Source organism: Musca autumnalis, unplaced genomic scaffold, assembly GCF_047663935.1.
Source record: "Musca autumnalis isolate F117 unplaced genomic scaffold, ASM4766393v1 scaffold_1, whole genome shotgun sequence".
NCBI lineage: Eukaryota > Metazoa > Arthropoda > Insecta > Diptera > Muscidae > Musca > Musca autumnalis.
Window position 1 is genome coordinate 291430828 of NW_027411644.1, and position 13304 is coordinate 291444131.

General features: G+C 34.1%; 1 protein-coding gene across 1 annotated transcript; it reads left to right on the forward strand.

Moving 5' to 3' along the window:
- The first annotated feature begins 1452 nt into the window (after window positions 1-1452).
- On the forward strand, window positions 1453-13035 carry LOC141389699 (uncharacterized). The gene is made up of 5 exons (XM_073961614.1): window positions 1453-1749; window positions 1841-1974; window positions 11817-11952; window positions 12076-12219; window positions 12418-13035. Exons 1-5 carry the CDS (start codon window positions 1683-1685, stop codon window positions 12942-12944), a joined length of 1008 nt encoding a protein of 335 aa, XP_073817715.1. The 5' UTR covers window positions 1453-1682; the 3' UTR covers window positions 12945-13035.
- Window positions 13036-13304: the final 269 nt, after the last annotated feature.

Genomic DNA, 13304 nt, shown 5'->3' on the forward strand with positions numbered 1-13304 from the left:
TACTTTGGAATTTCTTGTAACTCGCGTTTTAGTAGATGAATTTTCACGGGGATTGATTTATTGGATCAGGAACGTAAAAAACTAAAATGTGCAATCAAGTACGAAGAAATCGAATGACAATTGTTAAAATTAGGCCCGAAAAATATGATTTTTAGAAAAATGTTCGCACAAAATTTTCGCATTTGGATGCAGATATCTATGAAGCTGTGCAGACTACATTCACAACATTCGTATCAAATAACTCAGAATCGCAAGTACTACAATCCTATATATGGTTTTTATAAAAACCTCTTTGCGGAATGAAATTAGAAGAACATTTCAAAAAACACTGTAAATCTGGCTTCAAAATGTCAGCATCATTGAATGGTAGAAGCAGACGAAATTTTGAAAAGTAATACATTAGTGAGATGATCCTTTTTTAGCTTGCTTCTGTTTTTACTTTGACAGGAAACTCGAGATAAGTGTGGTTTATTCACAAATAGAGAGATAACAAAGCAATACATGGTGGCTTCAACCCATTTTCACCAATTTTTTAACATAAATATAGCCACAGCTTCCACGCAAATTATCTTTTAAGGTAAATATTTTTTGCCACGTCCAAAAACATTTCATTTTATCCAAAAGTATTTAATTTGTATAATATACAATCACGAGTCGCGTGTTCCAAAAGGGTAAACCTTGGCTTCAGCTATGTTAAATTTTCAAAAATATTGGTGATATACTTTATAGGTTTTTTTTAAATTCTATGAAATGAAAAAACAAATTTTTGAAAAAAGTATTTCCTGTTGCCTGAATGAATGTTTTTTTGCCTATTAATGACGAAAATAACTTTTATTCCATTTAAATATTGAAAAAGGTCCCGCACAAACCACTTTTAATTGATGTGATATATGAAAAAATTATTATATACATATGATATAAAATTGTATATTTTTAATGATATTATGATAAATTTAGTGGGAAACAAAAGGTTATGTCATTTGGTTATTTTGTGTGGCTATAACGCTTATTTTCAGCTATGAATGTGCTTGAAAAGTTTATCAAAAAGCTCATATAGACAAGTTTTCAAACAACTTTGTGCGTGAGCTTTTTTATCGCCTATGATTAAAATTGTATATACTATGTATGTAATCTTAGGTAAAAACTCATCAAAATATGATGCAGGGATATGAGGTTGTAAAAAGTCATAACCCTAATGTACATATGTATGTTTTACAATACCACAATTTTATATTAATATCACCAAGTCATATATTTTGACCCATGTTTTATTTGCCTACCAACTTATTTACATATTAATGTCTCAAAAAAAAAAATCTCAAATATTACAGACTTCGATGTGATTGATGCAACAACAAAAACCGTATACTATTTCCACTTGTTCCATTCATATTTAAACAAAGCAAAGTGCATACATTGAACAATTCACAATTCAATACCTACCCGGTATCCAATGCATTGTCGTTGTTCTCATATTCAGGTTCAATATTCTTATCGGGAGACAAATGAACGAAATGCTGAAAATAAACAAAGAGATCTGATGAGAACAGTATCCGTTACTTTGTACCTCAATCGATATGCTCGGTTTGTCATTCGCCGCAAATTAGTGGTCACAGTAACAAGTCAAGAGCAGAACAATAAAGAAGAACAAAAAGACAAACAGAAAATAATAAAATTTAAATATGCAAAATTATTTAATTTTTTGTTTATTTATAATCAGCATCTTTGCCAATTCGGCAACAAGTGATGGTAATTTTATTTTGAAAATTGTTACGGCTATAAACAATTTTGTGTGGTTATGGTTACAATAAATTTTTATTTATTTTTTTTTCATTTGCAGATTTACTTGAACTAACTTGTCTAAACCAACAACAATGCACTCAATTTCAACACAGCGGCATAAAGTCCGATTGCATTGAAGAACATTGCCATTGCCTCAATGAGAAAAGGGAGCGTGTCCAATGTAAGCCAATGGTAAGTGAAATATTTTTTTATTAAGAAATTTTAAATAGTGAAGACCGAACTTTTTATACCCTCCACCATGAAATACTCTGAGCTAATTAGTTATCTTTCTATTGCGAAAGTGCCTATGCCCACAATTTTAGGTGGAGAAGTTACTTGACCACCAGAAAGTCTAAATGTCAAATTATAGCTAATTCGGCCAGAAAATATAGCTAAAATAAAAATCAAAATACCTGAAAAAAAATTAAAATACCGGAAATCGGTCGGTACCGTTATATGGGGGCTATAAGAAAACGTGGACCAATGTCCATAATTTTTGGTGGAGAAGTTTCTTGTTCACTGGGAATCCCAAATGTTAAATTATGGCAAATTCGGTCTGAAAATGTGGACCGATATAGCCCATCATCGAACCTGATCTAAGTTCAGGTCAAAAACACATGTGTTCAAATTTTCAACCGTGTAGCTCGACTCACTCATTCGGAAGATAGCGTGATTACAACAGAATGTCGGACGGATATCGACTTTTACGCTGATCAAGAATATATATTAGGGTTATGACTGTTTTACAACCTCGTATCCCTGTATGATATTTGTATGAGTTTTCACCTAAGATTACATAATATCTTAACTATAAAGTGATTCTATGAAAAAGCTTCCGCACAAAGAACTTTTAAAGTTTTTATTTTTCAGAACTTTTGAAAAATTTTTGAAGTCACTGTAAGCTGATATTTAACTGAAAACAAAGTATAAGGGCACATAACATAAACAAAATGACTTAACCATTTGTTTCTCACTAATTTTATCATCGTATTAATACATATGTATATATCAGTTTATATTATCATGGCACAATTACCAAGGTAATGGTATCACACCAGCTCACAGTGGATCCACCCATTGGCCAAAAATAAAAAAATGAATGTCAAAATTTTGGTACAACATCTGGCAACTCCGACAGCTATGGCATGGACCTTTTTAAAAATATATTAATTTTTGTTTCATTCGAACGCGATCTTCTTAAGAATAGCTTCAAAAATCGGAACATTTGACTAATATTTGTTGTTGTGAGTACAACCTATGTTTTAAGTGCAAGTAAATATATTCAAAGTATCGCGAAACTAATACGTATAGCAAAATATTATAGTGGATTTTGAAGGAGGAGGTAATAGCTTAATTTTCATTAAAAAAATAGCGTTTTAGCGTGTTGTGGAATTCTAGTTAGCTGCATATTTTCTTAGTGTATTTTTTAATGCCAATTCGATCATATACTTAAATTTGACCTAAGGTTTTAGTCATGATGCCCACCAGTGCCCAACTCGGGAATAATTTACCAAAGTTGGTCATAGGTTTAAGATTATTCAGTATTAAAATCAGCTGCCATAGTATAGTGCCAGACTATAAATGGTGGGTCGCAGAATAAGGCTGTCCTAGAATATTGTTTCTATGGATATATTAGGGTATAACTCTGTTATCTGAGCGCATACATTAACGTAATTGGCATCAATGGAAAGGTCAAGAATTCTTCTTCCATATATGACTTACGTCGGCGGTATGTGTCTTCGAGGAAAAAACGCTATAAGTTATATATTAAAAATTTTACCAATTTTCAGACAAAAATTTTGGTTCTTTTAATCCGCTAAATTGGTTGGATTTTATGTTGTTTTGGCGATTGTTTTGTTTCCCCAAGCCTATTTTTGCATCATAAGATAATCGGGACCTTTGTTTACGTCATTTTGTATTAACAGCATAAAACAATTCTTACCGTATACCCCCTACAGAGGGGTAAGGTGGGAGAAAGACACGCTCGTGGTTTCTTAAAACACTCTTCGCAGCAGCACAAAGCTGTAATCGGCGTATTGGCTTGATTTTTACACTCTAAATATTTTTATTTATTTAGAAACAACTTTACATTAATTCAAAGCCATCTGGCCAAAAAAAAAATTGAATTAAATTATATTATATAGATTTATGTTTACACTACTCTAGCACAATAAAAAAGCTTAAAGCTATATGAAAATGTACACAATATTATTAAAATTACCTAAATATAAAAATGTAAATAACAATGAAGATAAGAAATCGATTTTTAAGTAGTAAACAACGAGATCTCAACGTAATCATAAAATCAAAAATAAGAAATACATTCATTAAAGGTGCAATTAAATTTAGATAATTGGGAGCCAAAACAGTTCAAATATGAGCAAGGTGAGGTAGAAGACGTTTTGAGAACAATGTTGGAGAAATACTGAAATTTTTTACGTCGTTAGGCAAAGCATTAAACAGTCGCGCTACTCGTACAAGAAACGATTTATCCATGTGACGAACTGCCGTTGGAATAATCAGTTGATTTAGCCTTGTAAAGTTGGAAAAAGTCAGAGATGAAACTAAAAAAGTGGGGCATTGGTTCCTCACTAATTTATAAAAAAATAAAAGTAGACGCATTTTAACAAAATTTTGAAATGTCATACCAAGAAACTTGTTTACGTAAGAAGAGATATGTATTCGTCGATTAAGACCAAAAACAAATCGCACTACTCTGTTAATTGCAAGCACTACTAAATCCACATTGCCTTGAGAAGTGGCAGAATATACCTCCAAACAATAAAGTACCATGGGCAAAATCAGCCCATGAGCCAAACGCTGCCTAACATGGACAGGCAAGGATAGGTCAGTACTATAAAGGCATCTTAAAGAAAAATTTATCTTTGAGACGACTGTATTGATGTGTTGGTTAAAGCTTAATTTGTCATCCAATATAACACCCAAGCAGCACAACTCACTAACAAATTCAATATTTGTGTTATCATATGTTAAAAGTACACTGTTAACAGGAGTTGCAGAGAAACAAAGTGCCTTAGTTTTAGATGGATTAACATTCAAACGGTTGCTTGTCATCCACAAATTCAAAATTCCCATAACTAGGTCAATTTTCGACTGAAGCACAGTAGAAAACCTAACATCACCGATGAAAAGCAAATGTATATCATCTGCAAATGCAAATGGTACACACCAATTATGGATATCTGAAAACAAGTCATTCACAAAGAGTATAAACAAAAGTGGCCCAAGTACAGACCCCTGTGGAACACCACTTTTAACAGGAAGAACATTACTAGAAGCACCACCAACACAAACCATCTGTTTCCTCTGTGACAGGTAAGACGACATAAGTTTACATGCACAGCTTGAGAAACCATATAAGTCCCTTAATTTCGACAATAATAAACAATGATCAACGCGATCAAACGCTTTTTCAAGGTCAAGTGCCACAAGAACAGAAAGTCTGCTACCACCAAAGTTTGCACGGATACGGTCTGTTAAACCTAACAAAAGGGAAGTTGTGCTTCTGTGTTTTCGGAAACCACATTGCGCATCATGGAGCATACAATTGTTCTCCAAATAGACAGACATCTGAAACTTTAGAATGTACTCCACAATTTTAGAGCACACCGGCAAGATTGAAATTGGACGAAAATTGTCATTGCCAGACCCTTTTTTCTTTACTGGGACGATCTTAGCTACCTTCCAAGCTGAAGGAAAAGTAGACATAGTGATTATTGAATTGACTAAGTGAAGCAAATGACCGGAAATCATAGGATAAATGAGTTTCCAAAACTTCAAGCTAAAACCATCAAGTCCGGCTGCATTAGACTTGATGGCAGAAACCGCTTTATCCATTTCCAAGAAGTCTGTGCAACGAAAAGAAAAGCTACCATGCTCAGTATGAGGGTAGTTATAAAAAGTAGAAATTGAATCTAACTGATTCCCAACAAAAACAGCGTTAAGCTCGTCAGGATGCATATCACAATTATAAGATTTATCAGCAGCTAGTCCATTTGCTTTCAGAACACCCCAAAAATCTTTACTACTCCTAGCCGAATCAAATAGCTCAGAATGAGCGGTCCTTTTCGCTTTGCGAACAACAGTTTTAGCTTTATTACGAGCTCTGCAAAAAAATTTCCATTTTTCATTACTTTTATCTCTCATATATTCTCTAAATGCAATGTCACGCAAAGAGTTATAATATTCAATATCTCTGGATTTGTACCACTCCTCATTCTGACGAATCTTACGCCTTTTCTTAATTGGAAATATCGTATGTATTTGGCTAAGACAATTCTCAAAACTACTCCACATAAAATCAATATCATTAGTGTCGTAAATACTTGAAAAATCAACAGATAAAATTGATTCAAAAAGAAATTCTTGACTTATAGCCCCATAATCAACATATTCAAAGTCTTCCGCCTGGGAAGAGATCGACAAATTCAGGGACAAGAAAATAAAACAGTGATCTGATATGCCAGGGATAATAAATTGATCAGACATAACAACAGTGTCAGGGTTTCCAAGTAGAAAAAAATCTAAAAGGGAAGATGAGTCGTGAGCAACGCTATAGTGCGTAGGAAGACAATTGTGATTAATACAAGCATTCATTCTCATACAAGAATTTCGTACCAACACAGACGCATCAAGATTAAAAAGATTATTGTTAAAGTCACCCATTATAACAAACTCTGGGTACCTCACCAATAATATATTTCCACTGTGAAGCTGTTCGAATATGAAGTGTCAAATCCCTTTATAAAAAAATTATTTTTGTTGTAATTTCCCCAACAACATAAATAAATTTTTGAAATAACATATTACAAATATGTCGATGTCACTACCTGGTCGATATGCCTTGTATTATATATAACATTATTTTATATATCATACAAATTAAAAGTGGTTTGTGCGGGACCTTTATCAATATTTAAATGCTGTATTGCATTTATGCAGTTATTTTAGCCATTAATAGCCAAAATGCCATTCTTTCGTGCAACAGGAAATAATTTTTTGAGAAAACATAGAATTTTTTCAAAAAAAAAAAATAAATTGGTTTGTGCGAACCCTTTTTATACCCTCCACCATAATATGGAGGGTATAATTAAATTTGTCATTCCGTTTGTAACACATCGAAATATTTATCGGAGACCCTATAAAGTATGTATATATATTCTTGATCGGGTAAAATTCTTCGTCGATATAACCATGTCCGTCTGTTGAAATCAAGATACAGCTCGCAATTTTTAAGATAGAGATTTGTAATTTGGTATAGCAGTTTCTATTACTCCTAGAATGTTTGATACTGCAAATGGACTACATAGATCCACGTTTTGATATAGCCCCCATTGAACGGTACCACCCGACTTTTGGTATTTTGAAGGTTTTAGCTTCATTGCCAAACCGAAATGGCTGAAATTTGGTACTTAGTCTTCGTTGAGGTTACGAAACTTTTCCCCAGAAATTTGTCGGTACAGGTCCACGCCTTCATATATCCCCCATAGAAGGGTACCTCCCGATTTGCTGTATTTTGAAGGTTATGGTCACAATAATCCATTGAAATGCCTGAAACTTGGTATTTTGTCTTCGTTGGGTGTATTCAACTTTCGTATAGATCCACGCCTTCATATAGCCCCCATAGAACGGTATATTCATCCGAAATGGATAAAAATTGGTATTTGGTGTTCGTTGGTGGTATAAAACTTTCTCCGAGAAATCTGTCGGTACAGGTCCCCGCCTTAATGTAGCCCCCATAGAACGGTACCACCCGATTTTCGGTATTTTGATGATTTTAACTTCAATATAACACCGAAATTGCTGTAATATGATAATTAGCCTTCGTTGGGGGTATAACATTTCGAACCAGAATTTTGTTGGTACAAGTCCACGCCTTCATATAGCCTCCATATAACGGTACCTCCCGATTTTCGGTATTTTGAAGGTTGTGCACACAACATCCCAATGAAATGGCTGAGAATTGCTATTTAGTCTACGTTGGAAGTAAAACCATTTCCGACAGAATTTCGTCGGTATAGCTCCACGTTTCGATATAGCCCCCATAGAACGATGCCTCTCAATTTTCGTAATTGTGAAAGATTTGACGTCAATATCCCACCGAAATTACTGAAATTTGATATTTAGTCTTTCATGGTGTTATAAAATGTTCCAGAAAAGAATTATCGGAAAAGGTCCACGTCTTCTAATATCCCCATAGAAGCGTACCTCTTAATTTACGGTATTTTTTAGGTGTTAACCATATTATCTTACTGAAATATCTTTGAGTCTAACAACTTTACGCCAGAAATTTTGTCCACGGTGCTCTTGAAACAACTTTAAATTTTTGCGGATTCTGAAACTACAATGTTCATAGATGAGAAAAATCAAAAAACCAAAAAAAAAATCGCCGGGGCGCTTTTTAAATAAATCACGATTCAAGTTTTTAGGGGTTTTTTAGATTTTCACGGTAAAACCTACGAAATTATCTAAAATATCAATCGTATAGAGAATTTTCATAGCTACAACATTTTCTTTAGTCCCATTTCGGTTTCCAAGAAAAATTGTGAAAATCTAAAAAGCCCCTAAATGTCAACTTGAATCGCGATATATTTAAAAAACTATTTTTTTTGTTTTTTGATTTTTTTCATCTATGAACATTGTAGTTTCAGAATCCGCAAAAACTTCCTAGGTGTAAGCACCTTCCATTTAAAGTTGCTTCAAGAGCACCGTGTGTCGGTATATATCGACGTTTTGATATAGCCCCCGTGGAACGGTACCTCCCGAATTTCGGTATTTTGGAGGTTAGCGACATTGTTTTACCGATTGCTGAAATTTGGTATTAAGTCTTCTTCATAAACGAAATGAAACTAATTGTTCCATTTTCATTGTATAACAAGTTCGGCCCGGTCGTACTTAAAGCCGTTCTTTCTTGTTTTATAATAAAATGGAATGAATGTTATTTTAGGCATTAGTAGGCAAAAGTTCATTCATCGTCACTACAGGAAATCATTTTTAGAAAAAATGTCAAAAAGTCATAACCCTAATATATATACTTTATAGGGTCGTAAATGATTATTTCGATGAGCTACAAACGGAATGACCAACTTAGTATACCCTCCATATTATGTTGGAGGGTATAAAAAGGTGTTAAGTTCGGCCGGGCCGAACATTTTTTAACCTTCATCATGAAATATTATGAACCAATATGAAATAATTAGGAAGTTTTCTGGCCTCTGGGAATATTAAATTTGGGCCTAAAATGTAGATAAAAACTTCAAAATAACTGAAAACGGGCGGTGTGGTTGTATATCCACAATCTTAGGTGGAAAAGTTCTTTGACACCAAATATCAAGTTATAGCTAATTCGGTCGGAAAATTTAACAATACTTGAAATCGAGAGATACCGTTAAACCTGTCCCCCATTTTTGGTGCAGACGTTTTTGAATCACTGGGAACCCTAACTGTCAAATTACAGCCAAACCGAAAATATTGATACAAACACAATAAGCGCTGGAAAAGTTTTTTTTTTTTTTTGGCCCGGGAACCTAAATGCAATGAAAAAGGCAGATAATAACATCAAAATACCTGAAGTCGGGCCGTACTGGTTTGCAAATTTGGATAAAAGCTTCAAAATACCAAAATCGGGAGCTATCGTTATATGGGGGCTATACCAAAACATGGACCTGTGTTGACAATTTTAGAGGGGCAAAGTTTCGTAACTGCAGGGAGTCTCAAATGTCAAATAACAGGTAGTGCAAACAAAAATGTAGCTAAAACCCTCAAAATACAGAATATCGGGAGGTATCGTTATATGGGGCCAATACCTAACCCTAAACCTATATTGACAATTTTTGGTAGAGATGTGTTGTGACCACTTAGAACCTCAAAATTGTAGTAATTATATTCGAAATACCGAAAAATCGGGAAGTGCCAAAAGATTTGTGACCATTTGTAATCTCAAATGCCAAATTACAGATCACGGAGCGCCGGAACTAAATTTAAATTATGGGTGCTTACACCTGGGAAGTTTTTGCGGATTCTGAAACTACAATGCTCATAGATGAGAAAAATCAATAAGAAAAAATCGCTGGAGGGTTCACATTTTTAGGTTAATTTTAGGTTTTTAGGATTTTGATTGGAAACGGCAAGTCCTTTCGAAATGGGACTAAAGAAAACCAAGTTTTTTCTAAATAATATGTTCTGAGAAATTGTAGACTGAGACAATAGCTACAATTTACGTTTGAAAATAAGTCAAAATTTCAAATTGTTTAAAAAATAGGAACCCAAGAAAATCTGCATGAATCAGAAACGCGAAGCGCCCCTTATGATATTCAAATCTCCTCACCCTAATATACATACATATATTTACATTTTTGGTGGCGAAGTGAAGTGTAACCACTTAGAACCTCAAATGTTCGGTAAAAAATTGTAGATCAATTACTCAAAATGCCGAAAATCGGGAGGTACCAAACCATGGACTTATGTTGAAAATTTTTAGTGAAGAAATGCCAAATCACGGGTAATCTCAAATGCCAAATTACAGGTAGTTCGGTCAAAAAATATAGCTAAAATTCTCAGAATACCGCTAGCTGATCTATATTGACAATTTTTTTCGCTTAAAAATTGTATTTAAAATCCTCAAAATACCAAAAATCGAGAGTACAAAAACATGGACCTATCTTGACAAGTGAAGAAGTTTTGGTAATCTCAAATACCAAATTACAGGTATTTCAGTCAAAAAATATTGCTAATATTCTCAGAATGCCGAAAGTTGTATTGTACTATACTTAAACATGGACGTATACTGACTATATTTGGTAGAGAAGTTTCCTGACTGTAGGGAACGTCAAATATAAAATTTCAGATAGTTCGGTCAAAAAATGTAGCTAAAATTCCCAGAATACGGCAAAATCGAAAGGTACCGTTATATGGGACCTACAGCAAAATACGGACCTTTATTGACAATTTTTTGCGGAGAAGTGTTGTGGACACTTAAATTTCAAATGTCAAATAAAAGATTGTTCGGTAGATTAGCTGAACTCCGAAGACCTAGAGGTACCTTTATATGGAGACTATACCAAAATATGGACATATGTTGACAATTTTAGAGAAGAAGTTTCGCAACCATTGGTTTTTCAATTACGAAATTACAGTTAGTTCGGTAAAAAATTTGGCAAAATACCGAACATCGGGAGGTATCTTTATATGGGACCTATTCCAAAACATGGACCTATATTGATAAATTTTGGTGACGAAGTTTTGTGACCACTGGGAACTTCAAATGTCATAGAACAGGTAGTTCGGTCAAAAAATGTAGCTTAAATCCTCGACAATTTTTTCCTCAAACGTCAAGTTACGTGTAGTTCGGTCCAAAAATTTAACTAAAACCCTCAAAATATCGAAAGTCGGGAGGTACCGTTATATGGGGCTATACCAAATCATGGAGGACCTATGTTGACAAATTTTTGGTGGATAAATTTTATGACCACTGGGGACCTCAAATGTCAAAGAACAGGTAGTTCGGTCAAAAGTGTAGCTTAAATCCTCAAAACAGTTAAAATCGTGGGTATCGTTGTATGGGGCTATACCCATGTCGACAATTTTTGGTGAAGAAATTCTGTGACCTCTGGGATCATCAAATATCGGATTACATGTAGTTCGGTCAAAAATTGAGCTAGAATCCTCTAAATACCGGTTTTGAAGGTTTTGGCCTCAAGATCCAACTGAAATGCCTAAAATTTGACATTTGGTCTTCGTCTGGGTGTATTCAAATTTTTGCACATAACTGTTAGGGCACCACGTTTTCGTATAGCCCCCATAGGACAGTACCTCCAGATTTGAGAATTTTGAAGGTTTTACCCACATTATCCCACAGAAATAGTTGAAATTTGGTACTTAGTGTAGACCAATTTTCGGTTGGTTAAGGTCTGGTAAGGTCAATATACCTTTTTACCTGTTATTTTATATAACTTAATTATGTTCTATTTTAATTATTTTCCAATTTAATTCTCCATCCTTTCCAAACAAAACAGGTTCGTAAATTGGGCAACATTATTGGCAGTCCCTGTCCATGTACAATGGATTTTTCTGAGTGTGACCACAAACAGGATACGTGTTATTGTGCTGCCGGTTATATGCCTAGTCTGGATAAGAGACGTTGCATAAAAAGTAAGTTTGTTCGTTGTGAAAATAATGAATATTGGTATCCGTCATTGCAGTAATAACATGTCATGCAGATATTAGTAACTTTTAATAATGTTATTGCTTGTTGTGCCATTGTAATGTTTTCAGAAAAAGCTTTGCTTGGGGATAGATGTGAACTCGATGCACAATGTCAAAGAGGTGATTATAATGCCATTTGTCATCGCAGCTTTCAAATGTGCATGTGTATGGATTTGTTCGTCAATGATACGGGAAAATGTGTTTCCATTGTTGGTGAGTAAAATATGTATATACATAGGTGTAAAAAAAAGTTAAAGCTAAAATTGGAAGCCTACAAATAAAGGCAGAATTTCGCTGGGTTATGGATTTTTAGTTAGAAACAAATTAGGATTTTTTTAATTTTAATTGCATTTCTAATAAATTGTTCTTCTAATATTAAAGTTTTCCTAACCTTCCTTTCTTTTTGTCTAGGTCCCAAATTTGTCTGCCAAAACGATACGCAATGCATCAAAAATTATCGTGACAATGTGCGATGTGTTGACAACACCCAACATTGTGTCTGTGCCGATGGTTATATTGCCTCCACGGATAATACACGTTGTCAAGAAATATCGGAATATTTAGAGAAATGTTCGAGCGATGCCCAGTGTATAGCTTCAATGGGTTTAGGTGGCCGCTGTATTGACAACGCATGTCAATGTGGTGAAAAATATTTTGCTGAAGATATAAAATCACCTGATACAGGGTTAAAGAGAACTGTTTGTACACCAATTGTGGAACGAGGACAATATTGCCGCTACTCTGAAGATTGCTATCAACGTCAACTGAATAATGAATCGCATCAGACGATGGATTGCGTTTATGGTGAATGTAATTGTAAAGTTGGTTTCCTCGTATTTAATGAAGGTGTATGCGAGCCAGGTGCAGCAATGCCAATGAAAACTCCATGGATTGGAATGATGTTAGTTTTGGTGATTGTAGCTGCTAAGTTTGTTTAGAGATTATTTTTGTAGATACTTTTGTATTATATAAATATTTTGTTTGTAAATAAAATAAAATAAAAAAAATTGTAGAAATTGTTAAAAAAAATAGAACTAAACTTCGTTTCTAGATAAAGAAAACAAGTGATGTTTCTGTTTTTCAGCCAAAGGACCCAAAGGTTTATTCTTTTTCACTTTTACTTACTTAATAGAGCGCTAAAAATAAACTTTTGTTTGAATTTGAATAGCATCGATTCCCTGTGCTACTCCATATGAAACCAAGTTTCGATATGTTCTCCTTACTTTTTACCCATACCCCTGATCTGTATTACTGCTCTGCGGAAATACGTTTAATAGAATATGTATATACACGAATTG

Excerpts from the sequence above, each read along its gene's own strand:
- LOC141389699 (XM_073961614.1), top strand. The coding sequence starts at position 1,683 with ATGCAAAATTATTTAATTTTTTGTTTATTTATAATCAGCATCTTTGCC. Across the intron at positions 1,750-1,840 it reads CAATTCGGCAACAAGTGATG|ATTTACTTGAACTAACTTGT; the intron begins GTAATTTTATTT and ends TTTCATTTGCAG. Across the intron at positions 12,220-12,417 it reads AAAATGTGTTTCCATTGTTG|GTCCCAAATTTGTCTGCCAA; the intron begins GTGAGTAAAATA and ends CTTTTTGTCTAG.